Source organism: Enhydra lutris, unplaced genomic scaffold, assembly GCF_002288905.1.
Source record: "Enhydra lutris kenyoni isolate GAN:26980312 unplaced genomic scaffold, ASM228890v2 scaffoldscaffold8, whole genome shotgun sequence".
NCBI classification, from domain to species: domain Eukaryota; kingdom Metazoa; phylum Chordata; class Mammalia; order Carnivora; family Mustelidae; genus Enhydra; species Enhydra lutris.
In genome coordinates this window covers 16,065,560-16,086,721 of record NW_019154092.1, presented here as the reverse complement: position 1 = coordinate 16,086,721, position 21,162 = coordinate 16,065,560, and the positions used below count along the sequence as shown (strand labels likewise).

The following is a 21,162-nucleotide window of genomic DNA, read 5'->3' as shown; positions in this document are numbered from 1 at the left end:
TTGCCTTTTTCAGCTTCTAGTGACCACCCGTACTCCTTGGCCCATGGCCCCTTCCCCACGGTCAGAGCGCATCACTCCAGTCTGCTCCTACCTGCCCTCCACCTTCTCCTCTCAGTCATTTAACATCCCTCTCTCTCCCTCTTATGAGCACACTCCCATGGAGCTTAGAGCCCAACCAGATAGCCCAGGACAATCTCTCCATCTCAAGGTCTTCAATTTAATCCCATCAGCAAAACACCTTTTGCCATCGAAGGTAACATGCAAGTTCCAGAGATCCAGACATACATCTCTCTGGGGGCCACTTCCCAGGCTACCACAGGGCACCTCTGTCTGCCTGGTTTCCTGGAGAAAGTCTTCATCTCACTTATCCGCTAAGTTATGGATATGAGATGAGAAAAGAGGGCAAAAATGTTTTCCAAATATCAAAACAGAGAAATGTTGTGTATTTTTGCTCCTGTCCTGTCACAGAGTTACCTTGCCCATTGTTCCGCATATTAAACCATCCGGTTTGTATTCAGAGAACCCCATGAGCATCCTGTTGCTTTCTGTGCCTGGGCACAGCTCCTGTTCCATTACCATCAGGGTTACAAGAAATCATCCTCTGTTACACAGAAACTGCATTTCCAACCAAAACTGGACCTCAGAACTACACATATCCACATGCCTGTTACCACATCCCATATCAGGCATGGAGAAGGAAAAGAGCTTTGCTAGAACTCACCAAACCTCTTGTAACCGAAGGACTGCACCTCCTCCTCTTCTGCAAAGTCGTCTGTGGAGAAGAAAAGACACAGGGTTAACCCCGGGAAGGGCCAGAAGCATGCGGTGGGTGAGGGATCCCACGGCTGTGATCTCCATCCTCTCTACCTTCCCCTCGCCTCACACTTGTCCTTCTGCTCCTGGAGCATGCCACGCTTTCTGAGAAAGACCACAGGGTCCCCCGCACTGGCTGTTCCCTCTGGCTGGAATGCTCTTCCTCCTGTTTTGAGGAGACTCCTTCTAATTCAAGTCTCGGCTGAAGTGTGACATCTCTGGGATGCCTTTCTGGACCACAACCTGGCCATCCCTGTCATACCACCTTATTTTCTTTTCTTTTCTTTTTTTTTTTTTTAAGATTTTATTTATTTATTTGACAGAGAGAGATCACAAGTAGACAGAGAGGCAGGCAGAGAGAGAGAGAGAGAGAGGGAAGCAGGCTCCCTGCTGAGCAGAGAGCCCGATGCAGAACTCGATCCCAGGACCCTGAGATCATGACCTGAGCCGAAGGCAGCGGCTTAACCCACTGAGCCACCCAGGCGCCCCATACCACCTTATTTTAATATTATTCTCTGATACCATCCTTGAGTGTGTATGTTTGTGTGTGTGTGTGTGGTATTATCATGCATTCTGTTTGCACACACCTTTTTTTTTTTTGTTTCATGAACAAATCCCCCATGCCTGCCACAAAGCAGGGGCAAAATAAACTTTGTTGAACGATGACTGGATAAGCAGCTGTCCAGAGGGTTACATTATCGTCACAGAACTGAGTGAGCCTAAAGCCCTCCCTCTCAGATGCCAGGCTCCAGGGTCACGTCTAAATGTGGCATCTCAGGAGCCCAGCATGGCTTCTGCAGTGACAACGGAATCTTTCCCCACTTCCTTGCCATTGGATGACTGGGACCTACAGATGGCTTCCCAGTAAATACATTTCAAAACACAACCTTGTTCTGGGAATTCCTAAATGAAGGCCCCTCTGGAAACAAAAGAAATAGGTCAGCAAAGCTTTCTACCAAAAGGTCGGAATCCACCACCCCCTCCACCCCCCACCAAGACAAAGGCAATGTGATTCCTTATCACAATGATAAGGAACCGATTTTACAGTTCTGCCAAGGGTGGGTCTGGTGATTTCTCGGGCAACTTCTGACGACAGGTAAAGGTGTCAAGGCAAGGACTTTCCAGGGAGCCCAAATCAACTTCTCTTGAGCCGGTCACCATGACGCGCCAGCACTCAGCTCTGCCCCTGCAAGCGGTTCAGTTCAAAAGCACTTATTTGGACCAGAGACCACCAAGCAGAGGGGCTTCAGAAATGAGTGAAACCCGGTCCCTTCCCTCAAGAAGCTGACAGGCTTTCAAGGGGGGAAAATAAAGCCTCTGTGATCCTCTTTTTCAGACCCCAAATGGGATGCAGGACGTGGATCTATCTGAACCTTCAAATGTCATGGGAAAACCCAAGACGTAGGACATCGACAACACAATGCGGTGGGCCTTGGGGCACTACTGTGTAATAAGGTGTTCTGAAAACACAAGTGAGAGAGCAACTGCTTCCAGCAGAGAAAGGAGAAGTGTGATAGCTCTGTATTTTATCATCGTTTCCTTACTCAGAGAACAGGGAAGAGATCTTGCTGGGAATCTAAAAGGCCAGGTCTTCATAATTAAAGCAGTCTCCTTATGTCAAAGATTAATGCTTTAGTTCTTTCTACATGTTAGAACATGCTTACCACCCAGAGAACAGCACCTTCCTCAGTCACTCAGTGACTGGTTATTTCTACAAATACACGTTAAGCTCTTCTGGGCCAGCTTTAGTAAGTAATCCTATCATATTAATGACTGAGTAGCTTAGTCTAGTCTCAATTAATGAGAAACCCTTATCTGCTGCTTCTGCTTAGAAATCCATGCATTTATTATTCACTCATTCAATAAATACATGCTTGGATCCTAGTGGAGTGGACGAGACAGGAGCACAGGGAATGGTACCACCCAGACGTCAGCCTCCCCTGCCAGCTCCAGCCCCTCCTCCATTCTATTTCATCTGCAGAAGGATCTACTCACACACAGATGTTGCGAACCAAGGAGCCATCACTGAGGATGTCACAGTGGAAACAAAAGAGTGATTTATGCTGTACCCTTCATAGCAAATAGCTTAAAATTTCCCATTAGACATTTCTGTTCTCCCCCCGCCAAAGCTTCTTTTCAGCAGGCCTACCATTAGTTTGTTTGTTTGTTTTCTTTTTCCTCTCTGATCTTTTTCCCATGCAGCATTTAGTCTGACTGACTCCTGTCTCCTTCCTGAAATTTCCCTGGGAACTTCAAATGTCTCATATTTTTGTTATTAAAGCAATTCAGCTCTGTCTCCAAATTAACATACTCAAACCCATTCAGGGGTTCAAGAAAACAAAGGCCTTCCAGGTGACCCCTAATAAGACTCGAGGATCTCCTGGTTCTTGTCTTAAGCCTCATCCCAAAAGGGATCAGGAATTCTTACAGCAGCTACTAAAAGAATACAAACTTTTGTCTCATCCAACTCTACAACTAGAAAATCATGAGCTCTGAGGGGTATACGTCAAGTACCACAGATCACATCTCACTTGGATGATCAGGGAAGTTCTCACAGAGAAGCATCTTAAGTGAGTCTTCTTAATGTTTTTCCTTTGGAGGGAAAGAGAATTTGGGAAACATGGCATACTATACCCCTTTCTTGGCAATTCATCATGGTTTTTGAACTATTAGAGATCTGAGAAGTGCTAATAGAAAGAGAAAAAAATTTGTTTAATTTTGTTTCACTCCATGTTTTCAACAGCTGACCTTAGAATCCTTTTCTCATATCCTTAAAGCTTGGGTGAAGTCGGTCAGGTAATACTTACCCACAGTTCATTAGGGACCCCAGGCCCACGGCCACGTTTTCCCAGCTATGCAGCCAACAAACAAACCATTCATGCTAGTGACGGAACCAGAGAAAGAGAAAGAGGCCAGAGCTGATGGCTCTGTGGCTGTGTGGGCAACCCACGTCAGGCTACACAAGCCCCAGGAGAGAAGATGAGAGGTCAAGTGTTCCTAACTATGAAACATTTTAGAAGGCGGAAGACTACAATGGGCCCACAGTGGCAGACAGATGGTTTGAGGAGGACAAATAAGGCTGACATGCTGTGCAGTGTTTTATTCTGTTCTCAAAACCTTTCCTCACACCCTATAGGCCCAAGCAAAGTGCATCCCAGACTGTCTTTACAGGACTGAGGGCCTGTGGATGTGATAATCTCAGTGAGTTAAGTGAAGATGTTCAGTCGGTTTGAGGACTAAGTATGTGATGCCCTACAGTTAGAATTTACCTCTCCTTCCCATACACTCCCTTTGCATCCATCTGACAGCACTTTCCTTCATCTGCCTCATATTCCAGTTCCTGGTTTTCATGCCACCAGACAGAAAACAGGAAACTTGCCATGTTGTACCCTCAGCAGCCAGTACATTTGTAGCATGTTACGGATACTCAGTAGTGGTTGAAAATTAAGTAGATTGGAGTTATACATGTGTCTCTCTCTACTACCAGCTGATGAATTCCTGAAGGAAAGAGCTTAAATCTTTTTCTTTTTGAATATCCACCATGTTTGTGGAAAATAAGAGAACTAAGAATTAGTTAATACCTCCTATATATCAGGTACTTCCCCTCACGATGCTTCTGTTTTACAGATGAGAAAACTGAGCCTTGAGGCAGGTATGTAACTTGACCCCAGGTCTCACAGCTTATGAGTAGACAGACCAAGACTAAGATCCAGATCTGGGGAGCCCTTGAGTTCCACACCGTGACAGTCACTGACCTCACAGACTCAAGAAACCGACCCCTGTGCTAGCAGCAGCAAAGCTAAGATGCAATGCTTTCCACCACAGAATCCTGAAAAGGCTAAGGAATCTGGGGCACAGGTCACTCTTGAAGGAGAATCAAGGTAAGGCTAAAATAGGAGGATGGGATGAACATATATGAAAGAAACAGCTGACTATAACCAGAAAGATAACAGATGTTGGCAAGGATGTGCAGAAATCAGAAGCCTCCTACGCTATGGTGACAATGCGAAATGGTGCGGTCACTTTGGAACACGGTCCGACTGTTCTTCAAAAGGTGAAGCAAAGAGACACCATAAGATGCGGCCATTCTGCTCTAGGCATACACCCAAGAGACACGACAATGTCTACACAAAACCTTGCACATAAACGTCCGTAGCGGTTATTAGTCGTAACAGAGAAAAGTGGAAACAACCTGAATGTCCACAAAACGATGAAGGGATAAATTAGCATAGAGACATACAATGGAGTATGACTGAGCTATAAAAAGGAAGGAAACACTGACACACACCACAATGTGGATGGCCTTGAGAACATCATGCAAAGTGGAAGAAGCCAGTCATGACAGACTGCGTAGTGTACAACTCCATTTCTATGAAATGAAATGTCTACACGAGACAAATTCATGGAGTTGGAAAGCAGCTCAAAGGCTACCCAGGGCTGGAGGTTTTAGGGTGAAAATGAGGAGCGAATGCTAACGGGTATGGGATTTCTTTTGGGGGTGACAGAAATATTCTAAAATTTACTGTAATGATGGTTTCAAAGCCTGTGAATATACCAAACTAAAACAAAGCAAAACAACCCCACTGACTTACACATTTTAAACAGTTTGTGTGGTATGCAGGGAAAAAAAAAAAAAAGGCAGCTGGACTTCCCAAGTCCCCCCTGCCAAGCTAGGTAACTGGCCCTCCCTGACTACAGCAGAAGGTCTAAGGTTTATTATTCAGAGAAGTTAAAAACAAAAGGTCTCTTGTCTAGAGGACACCAGGAACAGCTGAGATGAGGGGACTGTTGTGGAATTGGGGGAAAGGTGAAAGTTTACACACTGAATGTCCAGACACGCAGTCCTCCTCTCCCACTCAGTCAGCCAGTGTGTAGCCTTCAGGCCAAAGACGGGAAGGCTCTTCCTGGGAAATCTGACCAGTTAAGAGGAAAACAAATGAATGTTTCTGATTCTGGGAGGTCCCCGGTGGAACAGCCCAGCCAGTTCAGCTTAGAGTGACAGTCACAGTTCACAAATCCCACCAAAACAGAGAAGTTCTAATTAACCCTTATAATAACCTGCTCCCACAGATGAGAAGACACCACACATCTGACACAGCCTCTAACATGAAAAGACAAAGATGAAACTAAAGAAATCAGATAAAGAAATCTGGAGGAAATACAGGTGACATGATAAAATTTTCAAAAATATTCTACCATTAATATCCTTGGAGAGGTGAGAGAAGATAATGTATCCATAAAATTAGAACAGGATGCTATAACAAAGAAAGAACCACAGAGAAAAAGAAAAAGCTCTGGGAAATTAAAAGTATGATCACAAAAATAAAAACCTAATAGAAGAGCTGGGAAATAGGGCTGACATATTCTGAGAGTAGGAAGAAAAAAGCAAGTAAATGGGAAAGAGCAAAGACGGGGCACCTGGGTGGTTCAGTGGGTTAAAGCCTCTGCCTTCGGCTCAGGTCATGATCCCAGGGTCATGCTTCCTCCTCTCTCTCTGCCTGCTTCTCTGCCTACTTGTGATCTCTGTCTGTCAAATGAATAAATAAAATCTTAAAAAAAAAAAAAAAAGAGCAAAGACCAAAAAAATTTTTTTAGAGAATCCATTCAGTGGGTCCAATATTCAAATAACAGGTGTTTTGGGTAAAGGAACATTTCTTTGATGGTAGAGAACCATCAGAGGAAGAACCTAACAGCAATTTTCAGTACTGAAGGATAGGAGTCTTTGGAGAGAAAGGGCCTATTACTTCCCAGCACAAAGGAAAGAGATCTGTTCCAAAGCACATCACTACAACATTTCAGAACACTGAGGACAAAAAGAAAATCCTAAAAGCTTCCAGACAGGGGAAAAGGGAGGCGGGGGGAAGGTTACTCAAAGGAAAAAAAAAGAAAAAAGAAAAAAAGTGACCTCACTTCTCAACAACAAAACTAAAAGAAAATAGATCAATGCCCTCAAAATTCTAAGGCTAAATTATTTCCTACACAGAAATCTCTCAAATGAATAAACAGGTAATATAAAGATCTCTTCAAACCCACAGAGCCCTCTAAAATGTACCTCTCATGCATCCTTTCCTCAAGACATTATTAGAGAATGCATTCCACTAAAATAAGGAACAAACCCAGAAAGACGTGCATGTGTATGTATGTGTGTATGTGTGTCCCTGTATACATGCACACTATACACCCTAACCTAACCCTAACCCTGAGGAAGTCAGAAGGCTCCAAGGAAGATTTCTTCAAAAACATGGAAATGAGAGAACATCTACTACAGGTGAAGACCTGCGTAGAGATCCGGGAAACTGGAAGAGATTCGGTATGGACGATGACGTGTATATACCTAGGAAGCTAAGCAAACAAAATAACAAGAGGATTATTAACTCTAGAAGATGAGAAGTTATGGAAGAAAGAAATAGGAGTCAGCTGTGAACACTAAATATTGCTTTAATCAAGACTGTGATGTGACTATATTGGGATGATGGAGGGCGACAGAAGGCGTCCATGAGGGTGTTGGGTGGAAATGAAGGGTGAAAGAACTAAATCCTTATCAGATATAAAGGGAAGTCAATATATAATGCCTAAACTCAAAATAATGGTAGTAATAAGGAGAAGGAGGAGAAAGAGGAGGAGGAAGGGTCCCATAAGCATGGGACTTAAAGAAAAGGCTCTGTGGCAGAAGGTCTGCATAAAGGACTACCAGTAATTCTTTTCGTCCCTCCACGTACAAGTCCATTTCCATTCTCTTGAATCTGGGAGGGCCCTACAACTTGCTTTGGCTGATGGAATTTGCCAGAAGTGGCAGTGGGTGACCTCAGGAACCGGGCCTGAGATGCCCTTCAGCTTCTGTTTTCACCCTCCTGGAAGGCAGCTACCGTGGGCAAAGTCCGACTACCATGCTGGACTGGGGGCCCCCCCCAGAAGAGAAGATCTGTGCAGGACGAGAGACGATGACGGAAAGGAAGCCGTTCCAGCCACCCGGCTGATGCCCAGCCGTGGGGGTGAGGCCGGCCAGCCTGGCCAACCCCTCAGGAAGCAGAGGCCAGCCCGAATTGTAGAATCTTGAACAAATAAACAACAGTTGTTTTAAGCTGCAGGGTTTGGGGAAGGTTTGTTAGGCATTAGTAGATAACCGCAAGAAAAGTAAATGCCAAAAGAAAATGCTAAAAATGTTCTGAAGAGGCTGCCTCTAGGGACTGGAAAATGATGAAATGAAGGTGGGCCGGGCTGGCAACTGCCGTTTTTCATAACAAATCTCATTCATAATAAATATTAGTCAACTCCTCGAACTATGTACATGTCTGACTTTGATTAAAAAAAAAAAAAAGCAAACAAAAAACAAGGGAATGTGGGTGGAAGATAAAAGGCAGGTAGACAACAATGAAAGTGCTCAGGTCCTACGGACACCGATGACCAGAGAAGGTGCAGAGGACCCAGGTCCACCCCGCTGCAAAGAGCCAGCGTGAGGAGTTCAACCTGCAGCAACAGAACACGAAGTCTGGACTTGCAGCCATCAATCCCTGGCACACCGCAGGTCCTGACAAACGCCAGACCAAACAGAACGAGTTCAGACTTTTTTAGGAGCCAGGCTGAAGGACTGTGGACAGAGGCCAGGCCGAGTTCAGAGTTCTTTTCCAAGGTGGGATGGGTGATGCTGTCCAGATTACGCAGCCATCAGCGACTCTGTGCTCTTTCTACCTCAGTGCAGTCCCAGCTCTTAGAAACCCATCACTGTTAGAACAAAACAGCACAGTCCCATCGGGGGGTAAAATGTTTAACTGCTTCCAAACCAACTGGTGAATGTGCTCTGCTGGGAGCATTCCTGCCAGCTCTTCCCATGTGTTCCTACCACCAATACTTACTGTAGCAGGGCTGGGTGGTGAGGAGAGGAGAAAGTGCCCTTGCACTCCTGGGGCCAAATGCCCCTGAGTCTACAGTCACCCTTCACTGGCCAGGGCTGCATGGGAGAAGCTTTCACGGAGTTAGTGGTCTGGGGAACTGTGGCCTCCACAGAGCGTCACCTAGGTTGCTAAGTATTTTGGACATCCCCTGGGACACTGCTGTAGTGTTCGGGAGGACTTTTCTCCTAAAGCTAGACTGATATACTGGTAAAGCTTGGGCTTTGGAATTGTAAGACTTGAGTTGGAACTCCGGCTCAACTCGTGACCCCAGCTGAAATCAAGAGTCAGATGCCCAACTTACTGAGCCACCCAGGTGCCCCAGTGATTGAGTTTCAAAAGACACGAAGTTCTGGTCTGAAGTGAGCATCTGGGGAGGTAAACAGCAGGGAATTTTGGTTAACAAGGGTAATATGCAGAGTGGGTTCAATATGGTCTATAGCTAACCGGCACTGAAGTATCCAGTTGATACTGAAAAAAAAAAAAATGTGTCTTAACGAATTTGAGCTACAAAAACTGAAGACATACACTCTTTAACCTTGATGTAACCCTAAGAACCAAACTGGTACTACCTGCCATGGCTTCAAAGCTTTCTAAATATAAAACCTTATGTGGCCCCTTGTATAGTTTGCTTTACCCTACTAGCATTTTGGGGCCACACTTGATAAGTATTCTGTAAGGGAATGAGCTCAGCGCAGTGTAGTAAAATACAGAGGTTCAGGATAATTTTGATGGGGTAATTAGATCTGCCTTCCAGGCTTCTCCCCTACCCCACCCTAAATGGATAAAAGGAATTTGTAGCCATTTAAATACTTTTAGATTATTCCAAATATTACAGAAGATTTATTTCAATTACCCAGCTGCTTTTCAAATGTTATGTTTTTCAACAATGGGATCACTTTTTGGTTCAGTGGTATAAGTGTTTTTTGTTGTTGTTTGCTTTTTGTTTTTAGTCAGTATTATAGACACAAACTGACCCCAATTTCTGGCACAACTTATAATTCTGTTGCTTGTAAAAACAGCAGATACTTGCTTGTAGGGTAAAGAGAGCTACAATACCATTTTCCTTCCTTTACAGTCCAACAAAATTGAAGTGGTTGTGTGTATTTTGTTACTTTTACCACTAAATTGGTAGTGGGGGCTAAACCAGATTTCCTCCAGGAGCCAACTTCAACAACTTAAAAAGTAAGAAACAAATATGATACTCAAAACCTTGATCCCCACATCTACCCCCATGGGTAACTACAGGGAAAAGGACATGCTTCCCTTTCTTTTAGGAGGGAACCCCCTCATCCAGTCACATTGGTAGGGTGAATAATAAGAAAGTCTGGAGGAAGACGATTCACTGCCTCAAATTTTGTAAGGGCTCTGGAAGCCCTCAAATACATGGGTCATTTGTCAAGGAAAACTAATTTTTCCATTTCTCTGGAGGCATGCAAAAATAACTGGTCTTTGCTAACTCCCCCAGTAAATACATAAATAAATACAGACAGACAGACAAACATAAAGGATACATCTGTTTTGTTTGAAATCCCATAACTTTAGGTTATCCGAACAGTTATACCAAAGTAATATGTTGTAATTAATTACAAATGATAGACCAACATTAAGCTTAGGAGACAAAGTCTGAGAAAATTTCAATTTTCTCTCATCCTCCATACTGAGATGTCATACTGCAAGGTTGTGGGGTGCCCCAATGCACCATTTGCCTCTTCGATTACAATTAGAATAATGCAATCTGAAATATGAACTCTAATTCAAGATAATGAATCAGGTCGCATCATCCTTCCAAAGGGAAATATCCCTGGCTGCAGGCAGGTTGCCCTCTCCTCCTAGGTCCTCTAGCAACATTTATCGGAACCTCAACTAGGGCACTTTTCACATCTTACCTGAGATTACAGTTGTTTACACATAAGCCTTACACTGCCCACCAGACTGCAAGCTCCTTGAGGACAGGCTCTATATGTACTAAATATTTGAATATGTCTCAGTAATATGCTAAACAAATATTTGTATATATTTAATATAAAGAATATTTGAATACATTTAAATATATTAAAGAATAAGTGAAAGCCAGTTAGGATTTGGTGGCCCAAAGAAGTAAAAAAAAATAAAAATATGACAGCTTAATGGGAAATCAACACTAGCAGTGAAATAGACATGATCTCGTACAGTTTAAAAAAAAATACACATACATACCTGTCTTAATAGTCCCTCTTTTATACATATATATGAAATATAAATATATTTAAAGATTTTATTTATTTGACAGAGAGAGACACAGTAAGAGATGGAACAAAAGTAAGGGGAGTGGGAGAGGGAGAAGAAGGCCTCCCGCTAAGCAGGGAGCCCAATGTGGGGCTCAATCCCAGGACCCTGGGATCCTGACCTGAGCCGAAGGCAGTCTCTTCATGACTGAGTCACCCAGGCGCCCCTGTCTTAATAGTTCCTTAGAGACAAATTTGTTTTATGTTTTGATTCTTTTATGTCATATTGGTACTGGATAAAACTGGACACTGCATTTGAGATACAAATTTTTAAAATATTATGTCATTATCAGTAGGCACCTGAACAAAGGTGCTCCAGGAAAATTAGTGCTCGTGAGCAAATCAAATGTATTTACAAATATTAAATCAATTTTCTATGACTATCATAAATGAGAAAAATCATATGATTTCACTAGAATTGCAAATGCACTATAAATATGGTCCCTGCATTTTCAGTAGGGCTGGTTTGTGTGTGTGTGTGTGTGTGTGTGTGTGTGTGTGGCTTTTTTTTTTTTTACACTACACTACAATGATGACAAGAACATAAGAGAGCCACTGGAGGTGGACGAACATGAACACTGTTCCTATAGAGAGCACAGCTCCCTCCTATCCCTGAGGTCAGTTTTAACACACTCATAATTTGAAAATTATTTCCTTTCAAAACTGAGCTCTGTTCTTCATGGTATAAACTGTATCACTTGATTAACTTAAATGGTTCATAACTGGCAATTATATTACTGCCTGGAGGAAGCAGCAGGTTACAATTACACAGTATTACAAAAACTAAAATGTCCTGAATTTTCCTTACCTATTGGACACCATTCTAAAGAACTGATCTATCCTAACCTATGGAATCCTCCAAAAAACAAACAAACAAAAATGGAATTGGACAGATGCTGTTACTGTTCCCCCTTTGACAGATAAGGACCAGGCCCCTCAGGGGAGGTTAGGTAATTTGCATATGGCCACCAGGCTCTCTGGTTTCACAGTCCAGACTCCTTGTCACCACATTAGAATTCTCAGGTTCAATTCCTGGGATCACTATGTATGATGACATTCTATGAAATGTTGTATTTTAAAGTATGTATTTTGCATTATAAGACAGGACTATTTTGCCTGTGAATGATAAGTTGTTATATAAGTATCTGAGTTTCCTAACATTTCTAGGTCTTAAGGAAGTGACTAAGGCTCGAAGAAGTGTAACTCCTTCCGCGAAAGCCAAGGACAAGTTAGGCAGAATGTCAAATGTCCAATCTCTCATGCTAGTGAGTACGACCTCATGTGATACAGATTTGTAATCCCAAACCATTCAGGAAGCTTAAAGGAGTCATATTTAATAAATCCCAGTCCAATAAATTTACTTAACTTTAAAAATTCCTCCCATGTGGAAAAACACATTTCCTTTATATTCTAATGAGTACTGATTGAGTACGCATGATAAATTCAGGGATTAGTTCTTTGGCATCTTAAATTTGGGACTACTAATTTCTGTTTACATTGGCTCTCACTGCCATATAATTACCAAGGTCCCCTACGTAAGCAGTCAGCAAGACCTTTTCAAGGTCCTCTATTGGTTTGGGCTCTTCAAATAACACCCGCTGACACAGAAATCAAATCACTGCTTGACTGAAAGTTACCTCCCTCAAGCTCTGTTGGTGTGGTCAGAAACTGTGTTGTCAGCAGTAAAGAACGCAGTACTTTCTATGAAGAACGTCTATCCTCCCCTAGCCCTTGCTCAAAATGTTTATTACTGTCTCCACTCCTACTGTTTTATTTTTATTGGTTTTTTTAACTGATCACCTACTGGTGGTTACAGTCTGTTCTTGAAAATGGCACTTTGGACGATGTTCCGTTTTCTCCTGGCAAACCTGTCAGCAGGACTGCGGTGTAGAGGCCGTTTTCAGAGCTGCTGGCTTCGGTGGGCCATTCACATTCAGTCAGTCAGTCATAAGCAAAACCTCCTAAAGATAAACTCTCCACACCATAACGACCCTGGAATCTGCTTTATCTTTGCAGAGTGCCTGTCTAGAGAGGATCCTCTCATGGCTGGCTGAAGAGCACATCAATTTCTTCAGACCTTCGACGCCAGGTGATTACATGTCTGAGCCCAGACGACAGGACCTTCTCTGTGTTGCTCACTTAGTAAGTATTGGAACGCAGCACACAGTAGGTACTCAGCAAAGATGTGTTGATTGAGTGGAATGTTAGGGGTTTGGCTAGGAAGGAGTCTAAGCTAGAGGGGTAACATGTGGATTCTGGAGTCAGACTGCCTGAATCAGTTAAAACTGCCTTGAATCGGGCACCTGGGTGGCTCAGTGGGTTAAAGCCTCTGCCTTTGGCTCAGGTCATGATCTCAGGGTCCTGGGATCGAGCCCCGCATCGGGCTCTCTGCTCTGTGGGGAGCCTGCTTCCTCCTCTCTCTCTGCCTGCTTGTGATCTCTCTCTGTCAAATAAATAAATAAAATCTTAAAAAAAAACAAAACTGCCTTGAATACCAGTTTTGCCACTGACTTGCTGGATGCCCCTACAAGGAACTATACCTCTTTAAGCCTAAGTTTTCCCATCTGAAAAATGGAGAAAATGAGAACACTTGGCTTGGCGGGTGTTCAGTAAATGTTAGCTATTATTAGAGAGAAAAATAATAAGTGGGCATGTAGGTGGCCATCAGTCACACCTAAGAAGTTGTTGGTGAGCATAAGCCATGGTTCAGATCAACCTTGTCCCTGGCTTTTATCTTCCAGCTCATGACCCTGTTCCGGGCCATAGACAAGAACTCTGGAAGCTGAGAGACAGTGAGCTTGTGCCTTCGGAATGGCAGAAGATGGAGAGGACAGAACGAGCCTGGCAGAGCTGACCCCGTGGTGGGGGTAGACTCTCTTCGTAGATGCGTATCTCTCAGGCCTAGAATGCTGTCCCCCTACCTGGCCGTCCAATTTTTCCCACTCTGATTCACCAGCTGAACTTCCAAAGCACCACAGACACACACACTGCCAACAGGAAGGCTGCGCTCTACCACAGCTCTGGGCTTCCTCTCCCAGGACCCCAACCCTGCTTCCCAACATTGGGCAGACATGTGTCAGATTTGCCCCCTGACAGACTACTCACAAGCTGTGTTCACCCCAGGCAAAATATGCTTTTCTTCTATCACAAAATTTAAATGTCTATTTTCCCGGGGCGCCTGGGTGGCTCAGTGGGTTAAGCTGCTGCCTTCGGCTCGGGTCATGATCTCAGAGTCCTGGGATCGAGCCCCGCATCGGGCTCTCTGCTCTCTAGAGGAGCCTGCTTCCTCCTCTCTCTCTGCCTGCCTCTCTGCCTGCTTGTGATCTCTCTGTCAAATAAATAAATAAAAAATCTTAAAAAATAAATAAATAAATAAATAAATAAATAAATAAATAAATGTCTATTTTCCCATCTGAAAACTTGGAGGGCCATTTAACTTACTTTGGCAGCAGCTGCATCAAGTGTCTTAAAATACTATTTTAATGAGAATAAGTGTTAATTCAGAAAATTAGGCACCTGGTTTGCTATAGCTTGAGAACTATCATCTGCCAGCTTTTCCCAGTCATACCTTATCAGTGGATGAGCTGCATGGTTAAGGAGCTGGGGGAGGGTAAGCAGGGCACAATCTTGGGAAATTGTGGAGGAGACCACAGGAAAGATCTATACTTAGCAATAATTATGCCCCAGATTAAGAATGTTAAGCATCCCCAAACTAATGAAAAGTCAAAAGTATAATTAGATTGCAAATTCACCTTCCAAAGGAAGGGTAGTCCCAGTTCCAATCAGTGAAGGGAAAAAGGCCTCATTTTGTTTCCAGTTCCCTTCATAAAACATGATGCTTTCAGTGCAGTCACCCTTACACAATTGTTTACGTATCCCAGTGAAGGACAAGAAATCTTAGAGACAGTGGTAAGGCAAGGAGTCTGTGAGTCCAGAAAAACAACTGGCAGTAGACTGCTTACCATAGCATTTTTAAAGTATTATTGCCAACAGTATTTGAGAAATGTTTATATACAAGCACACAAAAATAAGCAGCTGAATACTATGTTTTGATGGCACCAATCTCCTCCCTGTGTTAAATTAGAACGGTGGTTTGGACCTCTGTGGTCCTGTGTGCTGGTGGTTGTTTTTGGCCGTCTCTTAGGCAACAAGTGCTGCTGCTTTAAAACTCACCGATATTCCCAACTTTAAGAACTAGAAATGTGATTTAATATTAACACACCTACTCTGGAGGAGTCAGATTCCTTCGAAAAGAATGTGAATATTTATCCAAAACCATGAGATTAATGGTGCGGTACAGCTAATTGAAAATGAAACTGGAAATTAAAACCAATTTCATGTTTTAATCAGTTTGGAAGACTGCAAGTATTGCAGCAACGAGGCAAGTAATTTTCTTCTGGAAAATATATAATGATGTCATTATTTTGGTACTTATGATTCCAGAGATGGAGGAAATAAGACCGAGACAAATATTTGCTGAATGCAACAGATAGGTGGCGCTGTGACTCATGGCGGATATGGAATTACACTCCAAAATCCAGGTTTATTACCCAGGCCATGAACCATCGGAATTAGAAAGTCAAACAGAAAGTCGAACCTTATAAAGGTGTCTGACTCGTAAAGAAGCTAAATTTTTCTTTTGGCAAAAAAAAAATTCTGTAACTTCTAACATGTCCACTAATTTTCTATTTGTCTAAAAAAAGTTTTAAGTTAATACTTTAAGCATTTGCAAGGCTTGTCATTGGCCTCTATCATTTAGGGAAATTAAATTCTAATGAAATGTTGGCTTTCTTAAGTATAACGAGTTAATAACTATGGAACATAATCACAAATCCAAGGAAGCTTTGGGTTGGTTAACTAATGGCAAAATGTCAAGATAATTCCACTTGGTAAAGGCGTCCTTCCTCTTTGGCTAGAAATACTCTGTGCTTGGCTTCAGAAGGCTTGTGTCCAATTTCTTGGATCCATCCCCTTCCTGGCTGCTGCACCAGTTGTGGGTTACTTGGCTACTCAGCTGTCTGAGATTTACTTTTCTTCTGGTCTACACCAGAAGTTGTCATACCTGGTGTCCTAGTTCTTTCCAAGCAACACAAGGAAACTGGCAAAGTTTGTCTTCAGTGCCTACCACACTCCTGATTCCCAGTTCCTATTTGTTCTAGACTCAGTTTCCACATCTATAACATGAGTTCAAATACCTACCTCATGGTATCGTTGAGAAGATTAATTGACAGAGTGCTTTGTAGAGGGTATAGCACCATGGTTGGCACTTTGTAGATTCTATAAAATTATTACTGTCTCCTTCCCTTCCCATTTCACTAAACAGACAAATGAATGTAAATTATATGGCAACAGTTGGTAAGCAAACTTCCTCCAGAATATTTCCTTTTAAAAGAGGCCTTCAGGGGCGCCTGGGTGGCTCAGTGGTTTAGGCCGCTGCCTTCGGCTCAGGTCATGATCTCGGGGTCCTGGGATCGAGTCCCGCATAGGACGCTCTGCTCCGCGGGGAGCCTGCTTCCCTCTCACTCTCTCTGCCTGCCTGTCTACTTGTGATCTCTCTCTGTCAAAAGAAATAAATAAAATATTAAAAAAATAAATAAATAAATAAAAGAGGCCTTCAAAGTGAGTAGTCTACCGTGGGATTCACAGGTCCCTTATTAGCCCTCCCCCACTGGGACAGAAGGTATGTGGGGGCTTTAGGCAGTGCCTGGATCATAGAGGATAAGCAATGAACCTTCTCCAGGGGGTCTGCAAGCTGGTCCAGAATGCAGAGTAAGTCTCACAAATACACGTTTAGGACTTTCAGGCGTGTCTTTCTTTAATAACACTGAAAAATACCCAAACTGCAAAAACGGTCATTTACCCAGTCAAAAAGCATAACAAGATTTTCAGGGCTCAAGAACCAACACAGGAGCTGAGGGAGTGAGCAGTTCGCTTATCTTTTCCAACAGTTCAAAGACTACTGGCCTCAGTGACCAGCAATGAGAGGATTAACTTCTGGCTAAAATGACGGTAACTGAGCCCCAAAGTAACATGTAGCCTGTGAACTCTTTCCTTGCTGAGAGGATCCTTTAATCAGTGCTAGCCAAAGAAAGAGTTTCCTAAAATGTAAATGAGAGAAGAGAAACTGAGAGGAAAAAGAAGAAACATCCCCCACTGCATTTCGAAATTCCCTAGCCAGAAAAGTGTATCCTATCTTTTGTTTCTCTTCTGGGGACGGTCACTTTTCACCTGGAATTCAGTCCCTGCCCTTCCTAGGGTATCCTTGAAGAGGAAACTAATACCTTGGAAGGGCAGCTAATTGGTAGGACATTATCATTCGGGATAGTTTAGCGAGGACTTCCTTTCGGAGAAACCTAGAGGGAAAAGTTACTTTCCAAGAGTGTGGGGCTCCCCGGGCACCTCCCTCGGACAGCAACCCTGGCAAGTCAAAGCGATCGCATGGCCCGGTCTCTGGCGGCTGGAAATGTGGTCACCGCGGTCGGATGGCACTTCACACCCAGCCCCCTCGCTCAGGCCCGGCCCGTGCCGTATCTGAAACATGTTATCCCAGTACAAGACCAGAAACTCGAGTCTTGTGTAAACACCACGTCGGCCCATCCCCAAACGATTCCCTTTGATGCCTCTGTTGTAATTATTTATCTCGCATGTAAATCAGAATTCTGCTGACCAATCTCCATGTTTCTAATAAATAGAAAGCTGCCCCGCAAAGTCCTTCTCCTTGTGATTCAGTTTAAAGGTACGGTAACATCCTACACTTCCCTAAGCCGGCCTGCAGAGGACACAGCTCCGGAGACGACCAGCGGGATGATTTGTGTCATCTCTGAACACACGTGGGCACACCAGCTCCACAGGCGGGCACGTGGAAGGGACGCGGAACGAAGAGCAGTTATTTTCCAATCGGTGGGTCGGATGGAGAAAGATGCCAAATGCACTTTCTGAGCCAGCTGAACTCCGCGGGCACCTAATCATTGCCAGATGTGGGGAGGACGCACCGAGAACATCCCCGAGTCCAGGAGGAAACAACCCAGCCGGCAGCACGTCGACTTCTCGGATGGGGAAACGGCACCAGCCAGGAGGAGAGGTCCCCGAACGGAGAGTGGAGTGCCGCAGAGCGGAAAACCGACTCGGGGAAATGAGGATGACTCCCTTCTCCTCGGCATGTTTTTTCAATTAGGAACTGGAATCCGTAAACAACGACTTAGGGCTCCAAACTACTTTGCAGAGACACGATGAGGAGGGGACTACTTGCACGCTCCAAACCCCCGAACATCTAGGTCTCCGGCCGTGCCCAACTCCGGAACCGAGGAGCGTCCCACGGGTGCACGCTTGAACCCCGCGCCGCGCTCCTCTGGCCCTCCGCCCGGAGAAAGTTAAGCGCAGGCTTGCACCTCCGTCCCCTCCCGCGCTCCCCGGAGCCCGCCCTGCCGGCCCGGAGCCCCGCGCAGCCCGCCGCCGCCCTACCTTTCATGGTGACCGAGGAGACGCACGGCCAGTCAAGGAGCTCCGCGCCGCCGAGAAAATTCGCGCTGAACAGCGGGTCACTGCGCGCCCATGGCAGCCGCGCCGCGCGTCGGACGTCTGCGCTCTAGTCCTCCCTCGCCGCCTCTACCGCCGGCCTGCGCTCCCAGCTCGGCGCTCTGTGCCGCCCGGCTGCCGCGCGCGCCGCTCACCCCGGGCGGGAGGCGCCGATCCCGCCAGCGCCCCTCCCCCTGGCCCGCCGGGGCGCGCGGGCCGCCGCGCCCACGCCCCCTCGCGCCCTCCCGCGGGCGCCCCGCCCTCGGGCCCGCGCTCGCCCCTGCCCGGCCGCTCTCTCGCCCAGTCTCTACTCCGCGCGGTGCCTCGCCCCAGGGCTCCCTTTGCCTCGTCCGACCCGCGGCGGAACGAAGTCGGAAGAAAGCGTCTCCCGGGCGGTCAAATGTTCACTCGTGGTGTGCGCGACGGTGATGTTGCTGGGCTTGTTTCTAGACCCCAAAGTATCTAGAACGTGCGGTGAGAGAGTTGAGGAGCAACAGCGTCACGGCGGTGGCGGAATAAGCTTGTCCCTTCCCCAAACGTCTCTGGGGGCATGGAGGGTCAGAAGATTAAACCAAAGCGAGAACGTCCTAGGCATTCAAAGATTTCAGGTGCGCTTGTTCACGCCCAAAGGGAAAACGGGACACAGGCGAGCGCACTCACTGTCCCCCGGGGAGAGCTGTTGCTAAATCCGCAATCACCATGAGATGCTCTCCTTACAGAACTCAGAGCAGCATTACAACTCTTAGACCTCCAAAAGAGACAGAGATCAAAAACCCACTACACTCCCCTGGGTTGGAGTAAGTCACCCTTCTACCCACCACCCCTGAAACTGATCTGAAATTGATCATATTGAAGGAGGCGGGACTATTGAGTGGCTTCTTAGAAAGTTCCTTTCATTGTGGCCCATCATGTAGTCCCAGTGTGGGGGTTTTTCCCCCCTTTTAGAAGCCCCTAATCAGACCCATTTGTTGCTTTATTGCTTTAAAACATAAACTAAGTGTGAGTGGAGCTGTGGAGAGGGAGGTGCAGAGCGACTTCTTCCACAACGATGAAATGCAAAATGACCATGTGCTTACTAGCACACCAAAAGCACTACAATTCTGCCTGGGCGGTGGTTGCAGCTTTTCAGATTTCCTCTCCTGAGGATTTGGTAGCATGGTGTAAACAACCCATTGATTCATTCTAAACAGGGAATTCTGCTCTAGAAAAACATAGTGCCCAAAAAGGAATACATTCTAAAATATTTTAGACTCTCCATTCCAGAAGCCTTCTTTCGAACATCAGGGAGAAACTTTCACCTGACTAGCAGAGAAAAAGACAAAAAACAGCACTTGAAGGGTTGATTAAACTACAGGGTCCCTAGGGACTTGCTCTACCTCTCGACAAGGCACCTGCCTTGTCTTCTTGCAGGGCAAGTAAGGGTTGCTAAAGAGAACCCAGATTATGCTGGGGTAGAGTAAATCCATCAGTTTCTGTGCATAATAATTTCTCCAACTGAAAAATGGAGAGGATTTTGGCTTCAGCATTTGAGTTATAAAATTGTTTTAAAAACATAAATTATAGCTATGACAGCAAGAACACAGTCAGTAAAAGAATATATAGATAAACTGGATTTCATTAAAATTTAAAACTTGTGCATCAAAGCACATTATCAACAGTGTGAAGAGACCACCCACAGAATGGGATAAAATATTTGTAAATCATATATCTTGTAAGGGATTAATATCCAGAATATATAAAGAATGCTTGCAATTCAACAAACAACAACCCACTTCAAAAATGGGCAAAGTACTCAAATAGACATCCTCTGATGATTTACAAATGGCCAGAAAGCATGGAAAAATGTTCAACAACTTTAATCACTAGGGAAATGCAAATCAAAACTACTGTGAGATACCATTTCGTACCCACTAAGATGAATATTATAAAAATAAAAATGTTAAAAAGCAGAAAACAACAAGTGTTGGCAAAGATGTGAAGAATCAGAACCTTGTGCATTGATGGTAAGAATGCAAAATGATATAACCACCATGGAAAACAACATGGTGCTTCCTTTAAAAAACGAAACATAGAATTATCATATGATCTAACAATAGTACTTCTAGATATATGCCCAAAAGAACTGGAAGCAAGGACTCAAACAGATATTTGTAGACCCAGGTGCACAGCAGTATTATTCAAAATGGCCAAAAGGTAGAAGTAATCAAAGTGTCCATCAATGGATGAATGGAAAAAACAAAATGTGGTACATACTAACAATGGAATATTATTCAGCCCTAAAAAAGGAAGGAAATTCTGAAACACACTATACAGTATGAATGAACTGAGAACATTATGCTAAGTGAAAAAAGCCACTACAAAAAGACAAATACTGTATGATTCCTTTTCTAAGAGTTGCCTAGAGTAACTAGGCATAAAGACAGGAAATAGAATGGAGGTTGCCAGGGGTTAGGAGGAAGAGTGAATGGGGAGTTGGTGCTTAATTGTTACAGAGTTTCAGGTTTGTAAAGGTGAAAGGTTCTGGAGATGGGTGGTGGTAATGTTTGAGTGATAATGTGAATGCACTTAATGCCACTGAACTACACACTTAAAAATGGTTAGGATGGTAAGTTTTATTTGTATTTTACCATACATTTTCTTCTATTGATTTACTTATTTACTTATTTATTTATTCTCTT

At 44.3% G+C, this 21,162-nt stretch overlaps 1 protein-coding gene across 1 annotated transcript in view; it reads right to left on the bottom strand.

Moving 5' to 3' along the window:
* The window catches only part of LOC111142573 (collectin subfamily member 12), a 193,627-nt gene extending 175,043 nt beyond the window's left edge, over positions 1-18,584 (bottom strand). The window contains exons 1-2 of the mRNA XM_022495849.1: positions 18,431-18,584; positions 722-772 (exon numbers count right to left, since the gene is read on the bottom strand). Coding sequence (XP_022351557.1) covers positions 722-772; positions 18,431-18,437 — 58 coding nt within the window. The 5' untranslated portion in view covers positions 18,438-18,584. The remainder of the gene's footprint in view (positions 1-721; positions 773-18,430) is intronic.
* Positions 18,585-21,162: the final 2,578 nt, after the last annotated feature.